Here is a 25,781-nt window from a genome sequence, read left to right on the forward strand (position 1 = left end):
TCCAAATGAAATGGATGGAGTGTTTTTGCCATGGGCGAAGCCCTGTGCTATACAGAAATGAGACAGACACCAGCCATGCCTTCAACCAGTGGGGGATGGCACTGTCATAGGGTTTTCTCAGAATATAAAGAGGAATCACTGGAGGTGGTGCTGCCTGAGCAAGGTCTGAAAAGGATGCCTGGAATTATCTAGGTGACCAGGATAGGAGATTGAAAACCAAAGGGCATAAAAGCCAAGGCATAGAGGTGAGAACTGTTGTGTAATTCAGTGCATGGATCAAGGCAGGGACAGACAGATCAGATAATGTTTATCAAACCATGACCAGTTTGCATGCTGTTTTTCACACGCATGCAATTACATTTAACTCTTACTATAATCCTAAAGAGTAGGTCTCGTTAACTTTTTTCAAAAATTAAGGAAACCAAAACTTGGAAAGGTCAATTGACTCACTCAGAATCACAGAGCTACAGAGCTAGTAGATGACAGAGCCAGGATTATCCTTGACTGTCTTATTCAAAGCATTTTTTAACCACAGCAGTTTACCATCTCTGCAGAGATTTGAAAGGAACTCAAATGTTTCCTAATCCAAATTCCCATGCACATCAGACATCCTATTTTCTATATTCCTGGCATAGTAATTCAGCCAAGTTCAAGCACCAGTACTGGAAGCTTACAAGGAAGCCCTGAGATTATCTTCTGCCTAATAGCATACCAGAACTTCTCTCCTTGTCACGTCATTCAGCTGTATCCCTCAGAGCCACACAGATCCAACCTGACTAACCCTGCTTCTACAAACTGCCTCTAGGTAACTAAGGATAGTTGTTATGACCCTTTGCATCCTCTTCCTAGCCAAACACAAGAAATTCCTTTGCTCCTTGGCAGTAAACAAATGTGTGCTATAAAAAGTTATAGGTGGTGTTATTGGGGCACGGAGGAAGCATAAAGGAGGGGGTTATCAGCTCTACTTGGAGGACTACAAGAAAGGCAAGGGAAGCAATGAAGCATGTCATAATAGGTCTTTGCCAGGTAGAGGATGCATTTTGTTTACTTATTCTCTCGGCAGTTAATTGAATACTGTTTTGCACCAGGCCCTGGGTGGGGTGCTGGAGATACGGTGGTGAAAGAGGCTGATGTGATCCCCATTCCCATGGAGAATGAAACAGCATCATACATTGAGCAAATGACAGAGAGCTCAGTGGGGTGGATGGTAAGAAGTCAGGACAGTCCTTGGGAGGGATACGGTAGGATAGGTAAAGCAGGCCTGCTGACAGGTGGCCACTGCACTTCTAATAAGTGCTGTAAAATAAAATGATGACGGCTTCTGTGAGGCAGTCAGACACTTAAAACATGTTTGTGATGTGTTTTTATATAGCACAGAAGAATCTGAAATTGGGTTTGCACTTTGGCTGGGGTTTGTTAATGCTAATTTTCTGAGGAGAGAGCCAATCCCAGTGGCTTTGAGTAACCTTCAGTGTTGTCTATTAGTCTTAACAGGTTAACGCCCTACAAACTGGGAAGTTTCTATTTTTCATTCGTAAGAAATACACCTTGGCAGATCCCTCATCTCCAGTATGCATGAGTCCCACATTGCCAGGAGAGCTGTAGAGGTCCCCATCTTGGTGGTGATACCAGCTTCTCAGTGTATGTGTTTTCCTTTCTATATTCCACCCATACACAGCTGCCCCAGAGAGGAGGTCTTGAATGAAATTGCACTTGGCCTTTAGTGAAATCATACAGAAAATATGGCTGAGTCAAGCAAACACCATTCTGGATGATTCTCTGCTTCCGAGAGAACCATAAGAAATGACTTCAAAGTTGAGACTTCCGTTTTTTAAAACTTCTTACAGGCCATGAATTAAGAAGGGAGCTTTTTGACTTATGTGGCATTTGTCAGGACATGGCATGTGGGTAAAGCACATGAATTCAGGGCACGGGATGTTTACCATTAGTTATTGGATTATTCAATGTAATGAGGCAGCAACATAAATCAAGAGGTTGAATCAGCTTAAAGTGGCAGCATAATAATCACAGCTAGATACTGATGTATTTGCTAAAAGCAGAGACTTAATCCAGGGGGCTGCGGGACTGCTGGGCAGAGAGGAGAGGAGAGTCATAAATATGGTAGCGAAACCTTTTAAAACCTCCAGAGGATCACCCTTCTCCTCCCTGCATGTTCCAAAGCTTTGATGCTTCTGTTCAAGTGAATTGTCTGTTGTCACCTCTATCGAAAGTGACCTAAATTTCCACCTGAGCAAAAAAATCAGAAGGTGGAAAACCGTTCAGGGAATGGTCACATGGTGTGCGTGTTTCTCCTGGCGGACAAGGTGCGTGAAAAAAACATCTGCACCTGAGATCGAGAAGGTGGTGCAGGGCTCAACACAGGTGCACGTTCCTGTGACGCAGATGAGTAACAAGCCCCAGGCCTTATTCTATGCCTACAGTGCACACAGTATTTCATATTTCCTATCACCTACTGTGGACTTACAAATCATGAATCTGACCAAAAAAGGACAGCAAGGGAAAAGTTACACCTGAGTTCAGGACTCTGCCATGTTGCTGGGTCAAGTTTGTGTTTCCAGTTTTGACCCTGTAGTAATTTGTTTTTATAATAAGTTTTTTTCTTTACAAGTTGCTTTCACATACCCTAGCCCATTTCATTCTCACAGCACTGTAAAGAATTATTATCTTGATTTTTCAGAAAAGGAAATCGAGACCTAGAAAAGACAAGTGAGTAGTTCAAGGCCACACAGTGACTAAATTAAAAAATTAGCCAGGGCCAAAATCCAGGTCTGCATCTTGTTAATGCAGTAACCTTTCCTGTTTTACTACCCCACCTTCCTGAGAGAAACTGGGAATGGGGACAGGGCTTACTCTGCCTGCTTCGTGACAGGAGCTACACACGTCTGATCCTGTCCTGACATACCATAAATGGCATCAGTTGGTTTGATGAAGTGGGACCCTTCTCCTTTCATGCTTACTGTAGTACCAAATGATGGATGTCTGAGATGCAGAGCATGTCGGCCTATGAGCCCACATCCCCCAAGCTGTCACCAAACACAGCACAAGTTAATTAAAGCTGCATTACTTCACGATAGCTAATAAGATAAACTTTCTCCCAGAAGCCAGCAGGAGTTGACACTGCCTTCTTTTAACTGGTACTCTGAAGCTGATGGAGCACTGTCTGCCACCAGAGAGAGGGTCTTCAAGGCTCTTAACAATAACAGGTGTATGTACTTCCTGCAAAGGGGATGACAGAAACATGTGGTTTCTAAAAGCATGTTAACCCTTTGGCATCCATTTAAAGCTTACCAGCTTTTATTTAGATAAAGAATTTAGGGCTTTGGCTGGAAAGAGGGTTGCTATCCCCAGAAAAGTGTTTCCTGGACCCAGACATGGGTATATCTGAGACCAAGGGGGCGCATGACATTGTTCAGGCTTGGCATACAAAGGTTAAGTCTTTCTGACCATATATATTTCAGAAAGGGCTTAATTTTTTACAATAGTTCATAGAGAGGAAAGAACTGCAATATGGGATATGGGTATTATTTCCTTTTGAGGAATCTGTTTTTCAAAACCTAAAAGTTTTTATTAGGCATACACTGAAGTTTGCACACATGATCACATCTGTCCCCTGCTAAGGAGGATGTTCCATTTACACTGGCCTGCAGATTCTAATCTGCCTTCATACTTCCTTGAGCCACAGGAGAGTAGGCCCATGAGCAGAGCAAAGAGACAACAGCAGCCAGAGCCCAAATGTTTATGGCTGAGCTTTCCAGGCTAGAACTCAGGGAGGAGTCCCCAGAGGATTTTTAAAACATCAAGAGGTACAAAAAATATCCTTGCCAAAAACTATCCCATTAATCCTAAAGAACCTATTTAAAACAGAAAGAAAGAAAAGGAACACAGAAAAGTCATTGCTGCTGGAATGAATGTAAATACTCATTATTATATATCTAATATTTATATTGATATTATTCATTTTAGAATGTACTTATAGTATTTATATTTGGGTATTTTTAAACACATCCTCAAGCTACAGTTTTCACAGTGGGGACCGGATCTATCATAATGCATTAATTAATGACCGTGATTTAATTAGATGACATCCTATAGGTTATGACAGAAGGAAATAAGAAAAACAGCTATGAGGCTGAGCTCCAGTTGCTGGTCTAAGTACCTCTGTGCTTTAATCTGAAACAGGAGATATGGGTAAGAAAGTGAGGAACCCTGTTGTCACAGGATCCTTGGGGTGTTGCTTCTCCAGCTGAAAGCCTCTATGGTCGGTGGCACCTTTTGCCTGAGTATTTCTCACACCCACTGGGCTTCTTCTGTCCACTCAGCCCAGCAGGCTTCACTTGGCTCACACTACTGGCCCAGATCCCACACCTGCCAAGGGCGAGCCACGCGTGGAGTAGCGAGCAGTGTGTGGGCCACTGTGCACAGCCAGGCACGCTGGCACATGAGCAAGCACAGGGTTTGGCCACTGTGCACAGCAAGGCACGCCCACTGCTATGGCAGGGCAGGCAGCTCCCGGTGCTGGCCCACGTACCAGCTCTGTGTGAGGCCCCAGCTGGACCAGATGTACCACACATGGCTTCTGCTGCAGGCACTTGCATCCAGACATGCAGAATGCAGTGGTGCCCAGAAGCTTGGAGATGGCAGGAACCATAGAGCCTCAAAGAGAGTATCACAGCCCTGACTTGGGGATCCCCTAGGTCTGGGCTCCTTGAAGGACTGCAGCTCTTCTCTCCTTCTTGTCACCCGCAATGTGGAGAGCAGGGGAGGTGTTTTTCAGCCCTGTTTGTATTACAGCTCTTTCAGTCCCACCATTCATCAGGTCCCAAGTTTTTGTCCCGTGTCCAGGAAGAATGAGTTACACAGACAAGTGGAAGGTGAACAAGGTGGAGAGAAGCTTCAGTGAGTGACAGAACAGCTCTCAGGAGATCCACGGTGGGTAGCTCCTTACAGCAGGCAGGTTGTCCCAAGGAGTATCCAGCTCTCAGCAGAGAGGAGACCCACAGTGGGTAGCTCCTCTCTGCAGCTGCTAGTCTGGATATCTGAGTCTGGCAGGATCCAGGGTTTTTATGGGCTCAGAAGAGAGGACGTGCATGCTGATTGGTCCATAGCCGGCCATGGGCAGACCCAGAAAAAGCACCATAAGTTCTCACTCCAGTCCGTGGACTACCTGGAACTCACAGCCCAGCCCCCAGGCTTCAGACAGTCCCTGGCTTGAAGGTGGGGCATCACTGGGGACCTGCCCTTTTCTGCCCAGGAGCCTGTCTGCCTCCTGCCACCATCAATGTGTCATCCACGGTACCCAGGCTGTTCATGCTGAAGGGCGCCTACAGGCCTGTGCTGAGCCACCCTGAGCTCCCCTGCAGCCTCCCTCCTGTGCTCATCTATGTGCAAAGTTCAGATGGGCCCAAGGCGGCAGGTGGGCTGCTGTGTTAGCACCACCCTGAATGCACGCATACCCAGCCAGGTTGCAACAGAACCCAGGTTTGGCCACAACTTTGCTCAAAATTGAAGTGGGTACTAGGAGCAGGGAGAGGCCAGGGAGCAGGAGCAGGCACTTCTGAGCTTGCAGGGGAACGGCGTGGGGCTTCCTGGTCTTCCAAGAGTGCAGGGATGCCCAGGTCCAGAGCTGTGGCTGGGCAGCTGTGGCTGTGCCCAGGAGTGTGGGGCTCACACTTGCCAACTCAAGGGAGGGTGGGGCTCCCACCTGTTCCCGGCTCCCATTAGCCCCGTGGAGCATGCCACCCCAGCCACGCCTCCCCTGCTGCAGCTGGCATCTTCACAGTGGCCATTCCAGACAAGCTATCGCTACCATCACTGTGCTAATTACCAGGGCAGGACTGGTGGTAAAAGAAAAGGCCAAAACATGTGAATAAAAGGTAGAAGTACCCAAATGCTAGATTTGTTCTGAAATACAGAGTTTAATTTTTATTGTATTCACTTATAGCTGTTTTTTAAAAACGTTACCATTATTCCTACAGGGATAAATATCTCTGCTATCATGCACCTGAAATTATCTGGCCCTTTTTTCCCCCTTTGGAACAGTGGCTTTTAAACTGGATTTTTGATGACTCAAGGTTTCTTTGCAATGCAGCCATTACATTAGAGCAGAACAGTAATATCTATAACTGTATCTCAGAAACACAGAAGCTTATAAAGAGGTTGAGATTTAGACTGGCTTAAATAGAAGGGAAAAGGCATGTCCACAGAATAGAAAGTAACAGATTTCTTAAATACATAAGCCACTGTTTCCATACGTACTTGAAAGGTAATGCCCAAGTAACCCAGAAGTTACATCTATTTGATAGGATGCATGTTGTGATTCATATATGCACATTGCCACCTCCACATGGCTGAGGTTAGTATTGGGCTCAATTTGCATTTTAAGCATAGACTACTAGTCAATATTTAGGAGCAAGCTAGATGTGTGCAGGCTATCAGAGACTGAGATGAAGTCACATGTGAAAACAGCAGAGTCAGCTGGTAGGGTTGTGAACTTATTATAAATAAACATTAAGGCAGGCCTGAGGTTAAGCTGCTAGCTATTTGTTAGCTCATTCCTTTGTTACTCAAAGGATCTCATCCTTCATGCCTGAGTTAAAATACTCCCTTCCTTTGGGAAGACTTCTGACATTCTACCAGGAGACAGAATTTTTCCTCCTCTGGTCACTCCATTGTGCTCACATACCTGCCAAAGCAGTTATCTTATTATAGTATCGTCATGTGTTTTCATGTTGTTTCCTGAGGCGAGAGAAAGAAGGCATCATTTCCTTTCATCTTTGTGTTCCCAGGCCTAATACCTCTTTGGCCCCAAACAATTATTTGTTGAATAAATGCACCAAAAGTTATTTAAAAACAAGTTTTCAAAACCTTCTTGAAATAGGTCATGAGATGGTCACACAGCTGTTTTAAGTTCCATGAATATTGATTAATACATGGCAGGACTACAGATTTGGTTGGGGAGGAAAATAGGGAGATATATTTCAGGGCACTTAAGTCTTATAGAACCATTTGTAGAGTTCTTTCCAAATTTTTAGTTAAAATGCCTTTATCTTCTAAGACTTTGTAAGCTGGATCAGTGCCAAGAGTGTCTTTTATGACTGAACTATAAACCAGTGGAAAATGGGATTTATGAATTCTGAGTTTGCTGGTGCTACTTATATTGCTCCTGTCAAGGATTACAGTTTTTTAAATGTTTATAAGTAGTTAGCATTAAATTCCTGCTTTCTTCTGCACAAAGAAATGACTGTACCTTGGGACAATATGCTTTTTTTTTTTTTTTTTTTTTTTGAGACAGGGTCTTGTTCTGTTGCCCAGGCTAGTGTGCAGTGGCATAATCATAGCTCACTGTAACCTCAAATTTCTGGCCTTAAGTGATCCTCCAACCTTGGCCTCCCGAGGTGCTGGGATTACAGGCATGAACCACTGCACCTGGCCGGGACAATATGCTTAATGATGAGGAAAGACTTGGGATGAAAAGGAGCATGATCATAGGCCAGATCTGGCCGAGAAATGAGCTGCTAGTATGCTGCACATTCTCAGTTCACGGGGAAAGGGCGCTCCTTTGGGCTATGCCTAACCCATTTAGGAAACCACTGTTTGAGTTGTGGGTTATTTTTAATTTGTGTCTCTTTTTTTATAATTATTTTACCGCTGAAACTCTTACCAGGTGGAAAATGGCCTAATTACATGTGAAATACTCAGGACCTTTGGAAAATGTGCTTCCTTCAGTGGGTTCATATTTAACTAAAATAGTTAAATATGAACAGTTCTAAAATAACTCACTTGGGTCCTGAATTCTGCCTTACTCAGTTAATCTGCTTTCCAGGATTTCCCTTCTGAGGGATTAACCTTTCATCTTACAGTGCTGTGAACATCGAACAGGTAGAAAGGAAGTCTTCCCTTGCCGAGGATAATTCTGCTGTTTTTTGATGGGGCACATCAATGTAGGGCACATTTACAGCTAATCAATAACATAGCATGTAGTAGAAGGGATTAGGAAACAATGTGAGTCATGCTTCTACAATTTAAAATTAGTCATACTTTTCTTTAGAAATGTCTTTTTTTCCCCTCTAAAGTCAACCCCCAAGTTCTGAGGGCAGGAGGGAGGTGCAGAAGAAATCTAAACTCAAGGGATACATTCAAATAGCCTCCAATCTGCAGAAACTCCACTCCAATAAATACTACAAGCCCTTGCATTGTGATCTTTCTTCAGCTGAAGTTGGTCCAGGTGTAACTTAACATATTTTAGCCTAAAACGAGGAGCTCTGTTTACTCTTTGTACCTAATCTGCATAAGTCTGGCAGTGAAATTTGGCAGATGTAGGGATGTTGGATGGACATCCACACCAGATGAAGCCCATTCAGGTGCCCCTACTTCTGAGTGGCGTCTTTGTGACTCAGCTCGGAGCCCACATATCCCAGCTCTTGAGCCATTTGTGTGTTCCCTTTGAACTTTTTCTCTCTTCCCTGGAGTGCAGGGTGAATCCCTTTGTGTACTGATCATGCATATTCCACCTTTGTCACAGGAGGACTGTGCCCGGGGTCCAACGATCCTTGTGTGGAGAAGCCGTGTCCGGGAGACATGCAGTGTGTCGGTTATGAAGCCAGCAGGAGACCGTTCCTCTGCCAGTGTCCACCAGGAAAGCTCGGAGAGTGCTCAGGTGCAGAGCGGAGTGGAATGATGAGGATCTAATTTCATATTCGTGAAACACTTGCCCTTGAGTAAATTACACCATCCAAGTCCTCCCAGAAAACGTTTCTTTAGGCATGCAGCATTTTCCTTCAGAATGAACCATAGCTAACATCCACACTCACATTTACTTAGGATTTATCACAGCTGCAGCTTGTGCTAAGGGAACATGTAAAGACTGTGGGCTTCTTACATAATGGAGAAGACTACAACGAGTGTTTTTTATCACGTCTCATGTCTGTTAAGGGTGGGAAATTATGGAAAATAAAAGGCTGTTGGTTGGGCAGAGGAATCTGAGTATCTGTGGCATGGCCTTTGATGCTCAGGGTGCTGCACGAATCCACAGCCGCAAAACCAGGACCCACAGAAGGCAGAGCCAATCCTGTTGACCTTCCTTAGAGTCAACCCCATCTGGTGAACCAAGTAAGGAGACTCCCTACTGGAAATTTCTAACTAACTTCATGTTCCAGCAGGAGAGGCGCTCACCTCTGCATCTTAAGGAAAGAAAAAAAAAATCAGTATTTAAGTTATTTTCATCTAAATGATCCTGTTTCTGATCTTCATTCAGTTTCTATACTTCATTTGATTCATATATTCTCTGCCACTTCTTTACTCAAAAAAGAATATTCTTCATTGTGAGTACCAATAGAATCCTCTTCAGGTATATTTAAAATACAGGCACATTGATAACAATTTTGGGATCCAATAAATAGTTGGAATAAAAACATAACTATGCCTAGTATGGGCAAGGAACTTTGCAAGAATTGAGTTCTAGAAATTCAGGCTTTGCAAAGAGAAGCACTGTTCCTAAAAGTAGAAACCAAAGCTCCTTCTTAGCTGATTTCAAGAATGGAGCTGCAATTAAGTAAAGGGACCACCTGGATGCTTACCTAAGTCATGTAAGGCTTAGAATTAGAAGAAAATTATACTGTCCCCATGCACATAGCAGGTGGATGTGCAGGGGGATCACAAAGCCAAATCTTCTAAGTTTTGGAGTCACTTCCTGCTGACTCTTCTCCTTTCTATCTAGAAAACTTCTGATTATCTATATTTATTGTCCATTTGGTATATTTCCACACATTCCACCTTACACCCCAGCAAGGTAGCTGTTCAGCCATTACTTTTCTTGTTAAAACATAAAGTTGAAAGCAATTTTTTAAAAAAGAGTAATCTCAGAAGTGAGCAATCAAGTTGGACAAAATTCAAGGGGAGCCTCAAAAGTAATGGTCAGAAAGTGAAAGTGTGACTACACGAATTTCCTTTATATCAGTTACCTTTTTGCAAAATTAGTGCAAATGACATAAATTAGCTATTAGGCATTAGAATACTTGGGGAACATGGATATCATTTGGAAATGGTTTTGTTTTCTTTGTTTCATGGAGCTGAAAGTTCTTGAATGCGTAAGTGATTGGGGGTTAGGGGTATCTTTTAATAATGCTCATTTTAGAAAGGAGGAGTTGGAGATTTTGTAACATTAAGAAAATCCAAGTTGTGGAATGTACCAAGTGGCTCTTGGCATGAGGCAAGTAAAATGATTTGGTGTCTGACTGGTTAATATGTTTTTCACTTTGAAATTAGAGTGTGATGTGAAATGGAAAACCAGTTTGTAATCAAAAATGATTTGTCCTCAATGCCTTCATTAACTTCTCATGCATGGTCTTTAATCAACTTGGTTGTTGGTTGTTGGGTGATTTCATGTGTCTCTGCTCCTTTCTGGATGTTAAAAATATATATGCCTTCTCATAACGGTCTTTTCAGGGCACACTTCTCTCAGCTTTGCTGGAAACAGTTACATCAAATATCGGCTTTCTGAAAATAGCAAAGAAGAGGATTTTAAACTAGCTCTGCGTCTTCGAACCCTGCAAAGCAATGGGATTATAATGTACACCAGAGCAAATCCCTGCATAATTCTGAAGGTAATTAAAATGGGTTATCTTTTTCTGCAGTCAGTTCTCATGTTAGTGTTTTGGCTCTTGGATTGGGGAACGGCTGAAATCATTTTGTCTTTTAAGTTCAGAAGACCAGAAGCAGACTTCTGGGCAAAGGGGAGCAGCAGCAGAACTGGGAAGGGAGCCAACATCCCATTTCCTTTTGAACATTCTGCTTCAAAATTGGCTCTTGGTACATGGGGCATCTCTCTTGAGAGTGGGTTCAAGGGCTGGCCTCCTTTGAGCTGTAATCGCTCAACAGTTCATTAGAATGTGTCTCCTAATCAATTCCACAACAGGGGTGGTCCTTTAAAAGAATTGGCGGTATCCTTTTCTAACACATGGGTCTATCCCCACTGACTTTTGAAGGCGATTTCTGTTCTTGCTCAGGGAGGAAATTGGAGACAGGAGGTATAAGAGATTTTCTATATCCTATCATGACCCAAGTAACCCAATTTTTCAGTCATTTCCTAGCCTCAAAAACTCTCCTAAAGCAGCCAGATTTATTTGAGAGCAAGTCTGACATCTATATTCCGCTCAAGGATTCTGGTGCCTTCGTGAAAACAATAATAATAATGGTAATGGGCCAGGTGCAGTGGCTCACGCCTGTAATGCCAACACTTTGGGAAGCAGAGGCGGGTGCATCACATGAGGTCAGAAGTTCGAGACATGCCTGGCCAACATGGTGAAACCCTGTCTCTACTAAAAATACAAACTAGGCATGGTGGTGGGCACCTATAATCCCAGCTTCTTGGGAGGTGGAGGCCACTACACAGTAATCTGGGTGACAGAGTGAGACTCCATCTCAAAACAAACCCCCCCAAAAAAATAAGCAAATAAGATAATAATAATAACAGCTTTTTGTACATCATTTATTTTTATTATACAGCTAATATGATAAGCTTGTTATATGTTATCCCCGTTTGATCAAGAAGAGGACAGTGGTTCAGAGAGGTTATTTTCTCGAAGTTGCACATCTAATAAGTGATGAGGCCTGGACCCCACACTCTAGTCTCTCTCACTCCATGCTGTTAATCTCCACACTATTCCTCACTCTCCATCTTGCTATTACAGCTCATTTTTTTAAAAATCACCTTCTGGGCATCTGTAGACCAGATTCAGCCTTCTAGGATGGAGGAAAGATGGCAGGAAAAGGAAGAAGACGTGTTTCATCTCATGCTATTCTCACCAGGTTGCTATGTCAGCCTATCGTAAATGCTCTTCAAAAACATTCAGAGTCCGTCCAGTGGAAAATGCCCTTTCACATGGAAATGGCAAGAAATTGTTTTCTTCCCAAGGTTTGGGCTTAAAGGGTACATGGTGGACCTTTCCAGCTTCTGCCCTTTGGTTGTTTGATATGTCAGATTCAAGTTGATTAGGTGGCCCAAGCTTTAGTCCTAAAGACAGATGAGGAAGGAGAGAAATAGAGAACATTAAATGCCAGTGGGTTTCTCTTAATGATCACATAGGGCTTTACTTACCCACATCTGGTATTGCCAGGTATTACTTGATGGCCATAGTTGAGTGAGTGGGGAGTCGAAGTTTAAAAGTTGGTTACTTTTGTAAGCAGTCTCCCACTATCCTTATTCATTCAACTCAGAATTCTAATTTAAGATCTGGAAGGGAAAGCAATGTTTTTAAAAGAAAATAAGAAAAGTACTTTGGATGCACAGTTTTAGAGAATGATGCATTCAAATCAGATATTCATGGTGAAAGAAGAAAAACTCAAAAACCTAAGTCCTGCCTTTATTTTCTCATGGCCCCGGAAGCAGCGTGCCTTGGGTCAGTAGATCATTTTCTAAATAGCCCTGAGGGTTGAAGTTTTGCTTAATTGCTGGGAAAGTGTTCTGAGCATTCGGGCTCTGCTTGGGCCTCACTGACCTTTCTCTCTCCTCCTTCATGCTCTAACAGGGCTGGTGGTTGAAAATAGTTTCTATTAGTAAATCTCTTATAGAGCATTAAATCTGAGAGGGAACAAAAATATTGAACCTGAATGGCTTGATCCTAAAATGGAGCTTGTAATTTGACACTTCACTGGCAAAAGTCTAAAATGTGCAGATCCCTGAGGATAGGAAAGAAGAATAATTAAGCCTTTTAGGCAGCTCCAGCTCCTAAGGTATATTGCATTTCATGAAACAAGCATGTTTCTGAAAGTTGTGTAAATTGAATCTCGGTAAATGGAATTCTAATAAACTAGAGATGGATGCTATTTGAAGGAACCCTTCCATTAATCCCTTTGTGATGTGAATAATCACTCCCAATCTGTCTGTTCTATAAGTTTGCTTTTCATATGTTGGGTTTGCCCAAAGCAGGACACAGCTGTACTAAACTATTGCAGTTATTCTCCTACAGTCGCCAGGAATATCCACTAAGGGGATTTGAATCTGTTTGCTTAACATTTTCAGCCTCATGCAAGATTTAATTTCCTTGGCTTTAGGTACAGTATGTGCCTTGCACTTTGGTTCAACAACTAAGCTGAAATGCTTTGTTTAAATTGCACCTCTTGGTTGTTTATATTTTTCCGGTCAGAGCACATTCTCTAAAAAGTACTTAAAGTACTCAGTGGGGTGAAGGGCGCCCCTTACAGACAATTAAAGAATTGCACAGAGACCTTGAGAAGTGAAAATACTCACAGACAAAGAATATCACTGTCTCTCAGCAACAATAAAACGCACTCGTTCTTCTGTTTACCATTGATACCCTATCTTCTTCCAAAAGAAATTCAAGGCTTACCATAAGCATCCAAATGCAATAAAATGAAAGTACTATTAAGATGAAAATACAAGGTTAAGAGCCAACCAATGAAGTCGGGTAGAGTAGAATATCATTATGAGAAAATCTAGACCAAGGAGAACTACTTCAGTAGAGCCCAAACCATAACTGAGTTTCCTGGCAGCCAAAGCAACAATGAAAATAGATAGGTTCTGTGATTCTCCTCACACCTATAAAAGAAACATGGCATTCTTTCTCAAAGGGAGATCTGGAAAAGATTTTTTAAAAAGAAGAAGAAGAAGAAGAAAGAAACATGTCAAATCACCAGAAGAGATGTAAGGAGAAATCAGTAGAACAGTTTATCTCTGTGTCAGTCTTTCATCTCTAATATTATGGCAAAAGCACAAGGAGAATATGATTGTTAATCTAGAACTATCACATTTTTTTTGGGGGGGGGGAGTTATAAATGATTCATTGCTACATTGTGATGATTCTGAGACATGGCTAGCTTCAAACCCCTAAACTGAAGGGAAGATAGGGAAAGCTCATTTGGTTTGTAAAACAACCCACTTGGCATGGCCAGATCTTTCCTATTATATAGATCAAAAGAGTAACAAGGAAGCTCCCTACAAGATTTGAGAGTTTCAATGATCTATTTAAGAATGTCACCAAAAAGTAAGTTAACCTTAATAATTACATTTTATAGTAATAATAAAATACCTAAGAGTTTATGAAGTACTTTCACATACATGTCATTTCAATTCTCATTCCCCTTGCATGTAGGTATGAGTGTCTACTTTTTTTGCCTGTGAGGAAACTGAGGCTCAGAGAAAATTCAATGACTTGCTCAAAGTGACAGCCAGTCAATATCACTTTGGGTCTGGGCCTATGACAGAGGAGAGCTGGTTGGGGAGTTAGATATCTTTTGATAAACTCCTATAGTTTATCAAAAGAAGAAATTCAGAGGGCTGGGATGATTATGCATTCATTTACTCATTTAAAACACTTAATGTATACCAAATGGCTATTAATGGCAGCCTTAAAAATCGGTTTTTGTATTTTTGTTTGTTTGTGGGGTTGTTTTGTTTTTTGAGATGAGATCTCACAATGTTGCCCAGGCTGGTCTCAAACTGATCACTTGATCCTCCTGCCTCAGCCTCCCAAGTAGCTAGGACTACAGGCACTTGCTATTGTGCCCAACTCAGGGAAAAAAAAAAAAAAAAGTTTTTAAAACATCCCTTTTTCAAAGAATACTGAATAATCCTCTTACAAGTTCCATGATTATTATGCATTTGCTATAACCACACACCAAGGATCTGAAGCAGTAAGACTTCATGCCATAATTTACACTTTTTACTCAAAATCCTACTTTCCTGCAAAAGTGGGACTTCTTAGAACTCTGATGTCTTGTCTTCCAAGCCCCAAGATACTAAAAATCCAGGGGAAAGCACATCACTGATTTCAAATGATCCTTCGAATCTAAATATTTTGTAACATTAGAGCAACACTCTCTCAATTAAGTATTTCATTGAACAAATTACCTAGCTACACCCCAACCCTAGCAAATCATTTCAGTATCATTGCTATAGACTTTGCTTACACTTTCATGCACACCTCAATTTCTATTAAAATAGCTTGCCCTCTGATTTGAGAAAGCATCATTCTCTTAAAGAAGACCCTTAAAACTAGGTGAACCCTACTCTGAAGACAGAGAAGAATTAAATATGATCGGAGTATGTTTTCCGGTGTGAGAGAGCATAGACATGAAAAGACAAAGTGTTCTTTTCACTCCCCGGAATAATACACCTGTGCAATAGCAAAAGATTGTTAACTTTTCACAAGATAACTTTTGGCATCAGTGTTCTAGTTTGTCATATAAACAAAGCTGGTAATTTCAACCTCCTAGAATTTTGACAATCCGAATGATTTTTGTTTGTAAGAGGCTGAGAATCGTGTAGGCATCTGGCTTCCTTCATTCAGCAATGTTGCTGCTGTTATTTTTGCAACAAAAATAAAAATAAAAAGGAAGCTTAACCGTGCTGTGTTAGTATGGGATAATTTTATGTTCCTCAGTTATAGAACTCTGATGTATTTGAGTGCATCGGAGTCTTGTCATTTCTCCCTGGTGAATATGTAACTTGGTGATTATTCAAAGAGGTAGGAGGTGGGGGTGACAGAGGAGAATGAACCAAGTAATATGTTAATTGAACATCTTTTTACAAAAACTTAGATAAATTGCACTCTCACCACCAATTTTTCATAATAGACTGAGGACACCAGTTTGTAGCCACAGAGTTAGCAGGTGGACTGTGCCAGAAAATACTCCCCAAAGTCACATTTGGTGATTTATTACTTACATTAAAATACAAATATGTAAAGCATCCAGGAGTTGCCATGGAGCAAGTATTCTGGTATGATTTACAGTATCTATTCGTTCAATTTTGTGGAACCGAAAAAAATGGCAAAGATGATAGCATAAGATTACACGTGAGGCCAGGCACAGTGGCCCACATCTGTAATCCCAGCACTTTGAGAGGCCATGGCGGGCAGATCACAAGGTCAAGAGATCGAGACCATTGTGGCCAACCTGGTGAAATCCGTCTCTACTAAAAATACAAAAAATTAGCTGGGCGTGGTGGTGCTTGCCTGTAATCCCAGCTACTCGGGAGGCTGAGGCAGGAGAATCCCTTGAACCAGGGAGTTGGATGCTGCAGTGAGCCGAGATCGTGCCACTGCACTCCAGCCTGGTGACAGAGTGAGACTCTGTCAAAAAAAAAAAAAATTACACCTGAAAGCTCTCTGAAAAGAACATAAATAGTTGTCTTTTTACATTTGCACATTTGCATGACAGAGCAGAGTATGTATGTTCTAACTGTGTATGATATGGCTAATCATTCTGCAGTGGACACAGTAGCCTTGGAAAATAAGCCACAGCAGTTCTCTCTGCTCTCCAGACCCAACCCAGAGGGGCCAGACCATTCTCTCCAGGAGACCTGAGTGGTACATGACAAAGCCTAAATTTGATTCAGCATTCCAAAATTCCCACAGCTCTGTCTGCTTCACAAAGCCCCCTGCCTTCTAGATACACGTTTATGTGGCATGACCTATGAAATTTTATGCAGGATGAAGAACATGGAGCTACAAAGGCAGAAATGAGAGTCCCTAAGAATTCAGTTGTCTGTACTGAAGCATAGAGAAATATGCCACGTGTGAGAATGAGAGGTGCTATGATAATCCCGAATATGTCTATTATGAGTTAAACGTGTTTCACAAATACTGCTTCAGTCTATTTCTGTGAATTCATTTTCTCTGTACCTCCTTGGCTGTTTGTAACCTGGAAGCTCTGGGTTGTCCTGTCATTTCCTTTTCTTTCCTCTTTCTTTTCTTTTCCCAACAAGTGTCTGTTCTCTGCACAGAACTGTGAATGCCAACAGACTGGTGTTCCTGGCATGACTCAGACACTGGCCTCCACAAGGTCCTCTTGCTGGTCATAGACATAGGCCAGAAAAGAAGCTTTTGTTTCACAATTTCTGGCTGCGAATCCCTTCATGAGCAAATGTACACTTCGCTAGACAGGGGTGCAGCCCTCATTCCCCGGATCCCAAAGCCACCTTGCATTTCTGAGAAATGTAGAACTGGGTGGACGACACAGGGGATTCAAAGGCCTGTTTTCTTTGCAGCAGTTGAACCTGGGGCTCCATGGAGGGCCAGTCCCTGCTCTGCAGCTCTCTGCCAGCAAGGATCCTCCATAGCACATGCTTTCTTCCTGTGTGTGATGTCTCCTGGGATTAGCCTCCTGGGGGCAGTGATGCCCTTGCTCCACCAATGTACTCCAGCTGCAGGCTGGTCTCTGTTGTCGCACCCCAAACCAGGGCTGGGAGCATTCACAAAGTGTGGGCCATTAAACAAAAGATCCTTCTGGAGGGCCAGGTGTCACAAGTGATCGAGATATTTTAAGCAAATAGCCAAGCCCTGAGCACCTTGGAAGATAACCTTCACCTAAACCATGAGCATCATCCTAACAGACTATTTTAAGAATATGCTAGTGTTTAATATAGAGCAGCTTTTAAATCTTAAATGTAAACAAAGCCGGGAACTAGGAAATTTTTCATTTCTACCAGGCCTCTTTCTTTCCCCTGTGGCGCACTCATATAAATGTATTCAAGGAACATATTTGTGTGATTATTTGATTAATGGCCATCTACCCTACTAGACTGTCAGCCACATGAGGGCAGAGATGATAACTCTATTTGCTCAGATGGTCTCCTTGGCACTTAGTACACTGCTTAATATATAGTAGATGTTCAATAAATGCTAATGAGTTCACCGAAATCATTCCTGTGGTGGTAATGACTAAGAAGGGTGCAGAGAATAAACAGACCCCTAAACCAGATATTGCTGGGAATTTTAAAGGGTAAAGACCCAAGGAGTAGAAACATTCTTAAATATAATTGTGGATATATGAAGGTGTGCCCATATTATTAATCACAATAGGTGAAATGTAAGGATGCATTTTCATGGCAGGTAAGGGGGAGACAGAGTGGTTAAAAATCAAACCACAACAGATTTATGAGTAGGGCAAAAGTCATGTCCCCATTCCAGCCTTCTTGTGAAGCCCCCGGGCCGGCCAGGAGCAGGGTGTAGGGAACATACTCCCCGTGGAGCGGCGCCGGGCACCCCTCTACTTCCAGACGCTGAGCACGGAGAGTAGCATCTACTTCGGCGCCCTGGTGCAAGCAGATAACATCCGCAGCCTGACTGACACGCGAGTCACACAGGTGCTCAGCGGCTTCCAGGGCTGCCTGGACTCGGTGATACTGAATAACAACGAGCTGCCACTGCAGAACAAGCGCAGCAGCTTTGCGGAGGTGGTGGGCCTGACGGAGCTGAAGCTGGGCTGCGTGCTGTATCCCGACGCGTGCGAACGCAGTCCGTGTCAGCACGGGGGCAGCTGCACTGGCCTGCCCTCCGGGGGTGAGTATGACTACACAGTGGGCACTGGCCTGGGGGTTTAAGGGGAGAGGGAATGAACTGCAGGGGGATCCCTGCCCTCCCAACGCAAGGGCTCTACTAGAGAGGAATATTCATACCCAAGATGCTTTCCAACCTTCTCAATCTGCTTTAGGGAAGCCTCAGCTCTTGACAGTTACAGGAGTGTCCAGTTTTGCCAATCGTTTGCAGCTCCCCATAGGTGCAGTGCAGTGGCACAGGGGCCCAGAGAAGCCATCAACTCCACCCACTCCCCTGTTCTACCCCTGGCCTTTCAAGCCAGAGGAGGTTGGACGAATAGGACCCCCTTTTAAATATGCCCTCATGAGCCACCTGCATGTCACTGCAGAATGATAGTAGCGCTCTGAGTTATGACACCCACGCACATGAAATTGCTGACCAGATGTAGACATGCAACCTTACTAGAAGCTAAGACATACAACCTTACTAGAAGCTAAAGCTTACTAGAAGCTGTCCACCAGGAATAGAAGATCTTGGAACATACTTTCGCAATGTGTGTATTAAAAATAAGTCTAGTTACAGCTTTATAATGGAGTAGAAAGTCAAGAATAAGGAGCAGAAAATTTACATAAAATCTCAGGACAGATAAGCAGGCAATGAAGGCATGATGCTTTACTCTAATATTTTTTTTCTCACAAAGTACATCATGAAGAAGAAAGAGGAGAGTAGGCATAAAAAAGAAAACAAGAAAAGGATTTATAGAGAGTTTCTTTTGTTTGAGGGAAAAGCCAAGATTATTTAAGTCCCAGGAGTCTAGAGATAAAAGAATCCCTGACTTTACCAAGATGCAGTGTCTGTGTTAATGTAAAGTAGGTCAGACATGCTCCCGGTTGAAGGCTTGCCACCTCCCAACAGCCCAACCACTGATTCCACTTCAGCCCCTTTGCAGAGTCGCTCAGCAGTCGTGTGATTAGCAAATTTAAACCTTCCTCACAAATCACTTAGAGATTCTGCTGTGCACATTACCATCTAACGTTCGTGAAACCCAACTCCAAATTTAGAGTCCATTTTATTATTAGAATGTTATAAACTGTCCATGAAATGATGCACTGTCGAAATACAGACCCCAAAGTTGTTTAGACTTGCATATGTTACTACCACAATGAGGGCCAGGTACCCTGGGGGGAAATTTCTGTCGTCTCGATTTAAGAAATCTATTTGCTGTTTTTACTGTCTCAGCAGTATATGTAAATAAAGGGTTGTTATGGTGCCATAATTCCCAAATGATGGGCAGTAACTATACTTCAGTGGTTCTATAAACCAGCCCATTATGACAAGTCATGGCCAGTTTTTCACCAGGCGAAACAATTCTGCTAGTGTGAGCCATCTACGATATATAAAAGGAGCATATAATTAAATTGGGTTGAAATAGAACACCACTCCATGTCAAATGCTGGGTACATAGCCACAAATTGTAACATACTTTTAACGATGGCAGGACGTTGTTTTTGCTGGCAGCGCTATGGGCTTCCACAATGGATTATCTTTAAAATAATAATAATAATCACTGTATGAGGGAAGGAGACTAGGGAATCTTGCTTTGCAGTGTGCATTTTACTTTTCAAAAAATTTCATGAAATCCTTTAGCTAAGTATTCAGTGGAAGTATGTTAATTAAATGACTATGACCCACATGGGGAATAGCAATTTTCTCTATTTTTAACTCTCTTCATTTAACCATATTTCAGCACTGATGACCCGCTTGCCATATGCTTTTCATATAACCTAGAGAACTTGTCTTGCCCTCCCTAGGGCCCCAGCCTTGCCTATAGAGCACACTCTCCCATCTACCTCTTCGTCTTCCTGTTCCCTTCTTCCTTCTATGATTGGGCATTGGATCAGGATTCTACAACAGGTATTCTCTTTCTTCCAAGGTGAAATAGCCTCTTGTCAGTTCAATTTTCTCTTTTGTCTCTGGGGGCTTATGTTTTCCTAAAATGAAAATGGTATCTTTTCTCACCTTCGTCTATACAGCTCCCTTCTCGCAGTCCTATTATCTCTGTTCTGTTGCGGGAGCCCTGCAGGAGCATCCCACATCAAGCCTATTCCCAAGCCTGGCCAATGGGTTCTTATCTCAGTAGACACCCAGACGGGTCCCGGGCGGGGGAATTTGGGAGTCTCATGACAGCAGGACTGGGCCCAAGGCTAGCAAACTCCTTGCCACTCACCAGGAGATCCAAGAAATCCAGGACTTCTATTGCTTTCCTAGGGAGCCAAGGGCACGAGATTCCTCTTCTGATGTGTGAGGAGGTACCTACCTCTTCCTGGCTATAGGGGTGAAACCTTGGCTTCTAAGAAAAGTGGAAAGAGAACCCATTTTCTTGCCCCTATTATCTGTATCAATATTATATCAATAGAGGAATTTTTGCTATATCCTGTATCCTATCTGCAAAGTCCTTAAATTGGTGCCAAATAAGGGAGAGAAAAAAGGCAAGAAAAGAAAGAATCAAAATTTGGACTTCACTTCATGCCTATGAAACTATGAAGCTAATTATAAGGTTACTTAAAAGAAAAATCCTCTGAGCTGTGAGTGATAGTTTAAAAAGAACAATAAGACCAAGTCTTTAATGAAAGAATATTTATGCCTTCAAGAATTCCCTCTGGCTGCCAGGGAAGTCTAATCACAGGAAGAGACAGTGTTGTTCCCCCAGATCAAAGACTAGGCTGCGTGAAGTGTTCAAAGGGGAAATTTGGGCTAGAGATAGTAGAGGCAGGGAGCTGGAAATGAGACTCCTTGCACATGAGACTAATAACAAAACTTAATTGTTTGAACATTTTCTGTTGTTTGGACCCTGTGCTATGTGTTGCTCTAAAATTTTAGGACACATGTTTTAGCATAAGCATCCCCTTGACCACTGAAGAATCCTGCAGTATTGGTCATTGGCTCTCCTGGTGGCAGACTCCACTCTCAAACTGAGGCTATCCTAGTACATTCAGAATTGTTAAAGCAGGCAACACACAAGAAGCATTTTTCTTTCAGGGGTGCAGGATTCTGCCCCAACCACCTCTAAGCCCAATCAAACCCTTGGCGTGAAAGTCAGGGAGGCCACAACTACTAGCTTGGAATGACACAGTCAGCAGGTTTGATCAGCATTATAACTCTTGCTGTCCCAGGAGCAGGCCATAGGAACCTCAGGGGAGTCAGATTCCAGAACACTGACTTGTAATGAGAGTATAAATATGACTCTATAAACCAACCACAGAGAGAAGGCTCTCTCTCGGTAAAGCCTTAAAATTATATGTATTTCATAAACATTAACTGGAAATAGCAACCACTGTGGAGAAGCCATGACTAGGTCCCATTGTGATCCCTGCATTTCCAGATGCAGTGGGCAGGGATCAGCCCAATGTCTGAATAATAATATATCAACACCCACAGTTTGAATAAGGAGTACTCAGTCCTCCATGCCTTATCATGCTTAGCTGAAGCCCATTAATGAAAAACACATTTGAAGCCAGGCAGTCACCATGCCATAAATAGTCATTCAGGCAGCATGGCATGAAACCAGAAGCCTAACTCCTGAAATGGAAACTTGGGGAAATTCTTAATGGTAAGAGCTACTGCTTGTTAGACTCTTACTATGTGCTTAGTAGTGTGATAAGTGCTTACCTTGAAAGTGCTTATGCCATGGGACATTTAATTCTCACCACAGTACTCTGAGGTCAGTACTATTCTCTCCCACCTACTAACCCTCATTTTACAGATAAAGAAATAGGCTAGAGAGGCTTTCAGTAGCCTGGCATCACATAGCTAGTAAAGTGGTGAAAGCACACTGGCTGGGTGCAGTGGCTCACACCTGTAATCCCAGAGATTTGGGAGGCCAGGAATTCAAGGTTATAGTGAGCTATGACCATACCAGTGCACTTCAGCCTGAATGGCAGAGCACGACCTTTTCTCTAAACAAAAAAACAAAAATTAGTTTCTCAAAACAGTATGTAGTGGTATTGGTTTATATTTTTTCCTTAAATATGCAGTGGTTAAAAAGAAAAACAAAAAAATATTTTAAAAGTGGGAAAGATGAGATTTGATCCATGTTTGTGGACCCCTTCCCCACCAGCCTGTACTCTTAACTCTCGCTACTCAGAGTGTGTTCCAGGGACCAACAGCATTGGCATCACTGGGAATGTTGGAAAGGTAGCATCTCAGTTCCCACCAGAAATCCACTGAATCAGAATCTGTATTTTAACAAGATCCCTAGGTGATAGAGTGATTTATCTCCCTGTCTCTGAACTGTCCTGAATCCTGGGGAAACTTTGACTTTTTTTTTTTTTCTTGTATTGTATATAATGGTTCTCAAACTCTGAGATGCATCAGCATCACCTAAGGACCTTGTTAAAATGAGACCTTGTTATAGAAGACCCATTTGATTGCTATTTACTTGCCTCCAGTATTTGCTGTCCACATCAGGAACTTTCTGCTAGGTCACTGAATCATATTTGCAGACTTCTGAACTTCCCTATCAAGAAAATGTATCAGTTGGAAGTTAAGGGGAAACAAGCAAACAAACATACAGAATCTGAATTGGCAGGAGTGGAATTCAGGAATCTCTATTTTTAACAAGCCTCCAAGGAGTTTCTATGCACACCCATTGTTTAAGAACCACTGACATTTGAGAATCCTGAAAACTCTGTATTTGAAGAAGTGCAAGTCAGTGGATTCCAGGAAAGGTAAACAGACATAGGACATTCAGGAATTGAGAGTCAGATGCACAGCCTGCACTTGAAAAAAAAAAAAAATAGTATAAAGATGGAGCTTTGTACCCCAGTCAGGAGATTTTGGTAACTCTGAGCTCCCTTTCAAAGATAAGAGTAATAGTGTCTGCCACTTCCTCTAAGCAGTTGTGAGTATTCTCCCTGTCAAATTGCATGAAACAATAAGTTCTTGGATGTTGCAAATAGTTTGCATAAAACTGTTTTCAGTAGCACTTTGGATCATGGTTTGCTGAATACTTTGTGTCCCTAACTTGAAGAATCTAGATAAATTTAGTCCATCAAACTTTAATCAAGTACCTGCTTGGTGCTGAGCTCTGTGTTGAATTCTGGGTCCTATTGCTTTCTCTGTGACCAATGGATGCCACTGATGTGGCCTCCCTCTCCAAACAGCTGGTTTAAGGGAATTGAACAGGGTTCCCGTACATGCTCCGCCCACTGGCTCACTGAGCTTCGAGAAGGGAGATGTCAAACTGCCAGTAAATATGCTGTGGACATAATTTGGCTGAGCTTTTCAGCTTATGGAAAAAAAATTTTCTGGGTGACCGTCTTCTAAATACTGACTTAGTCTTATATTTTTGGTACCTTGGAAAAAACCTCATTGTAACAGCATCAATAATTATAGACACTAATAGAAATGCTCAAACCCTAAAGTAGGTTATGTGCCGATACATACTAGAAGGTAAGAATTTACTGTGTGGCTAATGTTAACACATTAAAGGTTTCCAGATCCTCAAAGAAAATATTAGAGGCTTGGCCCAATATACAATATATAAAATGTGAGTCAGCTTTCCTAGGGAAAAAGTTTCACCTTCAAATTAATTTTTGTTTTACAAGGTCTAAAGGTGTTGAATGTACCGTTTGGTGAAAGAGAAAAGTCAGAATGACTAAAAGTTGAAATGGCAAAGTAACTTCAGCTGCAACAGGGCTTATGCTCACTCATAATTAGCATCTCACATGATAACCTATCCACTAGTTTTCTCATACTAATTGAGGTTCGCATGGACTAGAGGTTTGGATGTTTCCCAGTCTTCAACCTAAACATCAGAATAAAAAAACTCCTATGATTTCCAGTTGTTTGGTTTATGAGCAATACAGAGAAGAAGCTGATTTCAGGATCTATAGTAATTAACAATAATTACAACAATAAAGCACCTAATGTTGTGTGCTGCATTGTGGTTTGTGAATCCAGGAACCTTATTATTCTCCATGAAGTGAGTATTAGTGAGCCTCATTTATCAGATAAAATAAGGAAGTTCCTAGAGGTCAGGCCGTGGTCACACCCAGGTGGTGGGTAACACCAGAACCTAAACTTGTACCCAGTGCCTCACCACCACATCACAGCCACCCCCCGAGTCTTGGAAGTTCTTGGAGTTTCTAAATGAAGTCCGTAATTCAGCAAGCAGAGTGGTTGATGCTGACTTCAGATCCCAGGGGCTAGTTACACATTTGTCATTATTTCCATTTTTGTGCAGCAGGCAGATGTTTCCTTATCAAGGCAGCCAAACCTGATCAGAATGATGTTCACCTACACTGGCAAGCAGGGTAGAGAGTTCAAACCATAACCTGGATGAATCGGTTGGAAAATGACTACTAACTCAAAGGAGTAAGACAGGAATTATCTTGGTTATTTGCCTACACAGCCCAAATTAATGCTATAATTGCTTATACCATTTCCATTTTTGCATTTAATAGGTTTTGCAATGCTCTTCTTTGAGCAAGGAAAGGAGGATTCATTTTAAGTTGCTCTGGGTGCAGATTTCAAAACCATCTGCATCTGCTATAACTAGAAGGTTTGTAAACAGAAACACAGCTTTGAGGCAGGATTTAAAAATACACTTCTCATTTTGCCAGGATTTGAGGGGAGAGAAGCTATGACTCTTTGGTACATGTATCTCCACACTAGTAGGACCATTTCCTTTCTACAATCTGAGAACTGGCATAAAGTGCATCTGCCACTCATTGACTATGTAACCTTGTGAAACCCATCTTATTGACGCTTCAGTTTTCTCATTTGTAAAATAACTACAATAACAATACTTATGGCATATGGTTGTTGTAAGAATTAAATGAGATAGAATACACAGAAAGTTCTTAGAATTTTTCACATCACGTGATAAGCTATTATTCTTGTGAATTATTTCCTTATTTGATATTCTCCCCTCTGAACAAGAAAAAAAAAATCAACTTTTTAAGAATACATTGAGATTAACCATTGATATTTTTCTTTCACATTTACAAAAGTGTTAAATATTATTTGTGATCGAAAAATGCCTAGATATCTCTTAGAATTTTGTTCACCTTATCTGTGTTTTATAGCAACATATGGTAATGCTTGGGAAGAGTAGAAACTTTTTATTCTATTATCTTTATTATTTAATGATGATTGAATTCCCAGAAGGAGTGTCTAAAATTGTCCATCTCACCATATCTTATCTGCTTCCCGGAGACTGATGGGAAGTAACCATAAGCTCTTCTTTCTTATCTCTACAAACTAATGAGCTCAGACTCAGTGACAAGTTCTAATACAGTCTTGTAGAAAGATTTGAGAATCAGAAAGCCTAGAGTCAAGTTTAAACTCAGTCTCTTACTAACGTATGTTGAGATGGAGTTTCGCTCTTGTTGCTCAGGCTGAAGTGCAATGGCGTGATCTTGGCTCACCACAACCTCCGCCTCCTGGGTTCAAGCGATTCTCCTGCCTCGGCCTCCCAAGTAG

At 42.1% G+C, this 25,781-nt stretch overlaps 2 protein-coding genes across 2 annotated transcripts in view; both read left to right on the plus strand.

Moving 5' to 3' along the window:
* The window catches only part of FAT3 (FAT atypical cadherin 3), a 687,549-nt gene that overhangs the window by 644,752 nt on the left and 17,016 nt on the right, over positions 1-25,781 (plus strand). Inside the window, exons 20-23 of the mRNA XM_050759265.1 lie at positions 8,543-8,677; positions 10,465-10,881; positions 17,625-17,760; positions 17,962-18,320. Of these exons, the coding sequence (XP_050615222.1) occupies positions 8,543-8,677; positions 10,465-10,881; positions 17,625-17,760; positions 17,962-18,320 (1,047 nt within the window). The remainder of the gene's footprint in view (positions 1-8,542; positions 8,678-10,464; positions 10,882-17,624; positions 17,761-17,961; positions 18,321-25,781) is intronic.
* CEP295 (centrosomal protein 295) overlaps positions 1-25,781 on the plus strand; it is a 1,096,927-nt gene that overhangs the window by 250,073 nt on the left and 821,073 nt on the right. The window lies entirely within an intron of this gene.

The sequence above is a fragment of the Macaca thibetana genome, chromosome 14 (genome assembly GCF_024542745.1).
Source record: "Macaca thibetana thibetana isolate TM-01 chromosome 14, ASM2454274v1, whole genome shotgun sequence".
NCBI classification, from domain to species: domain Eukaryota; kingdom Metazoa; phylum Chordata; class Mammalia; order Primates; family Cercopithecidae; genus Macaca; species Macaca thibetana.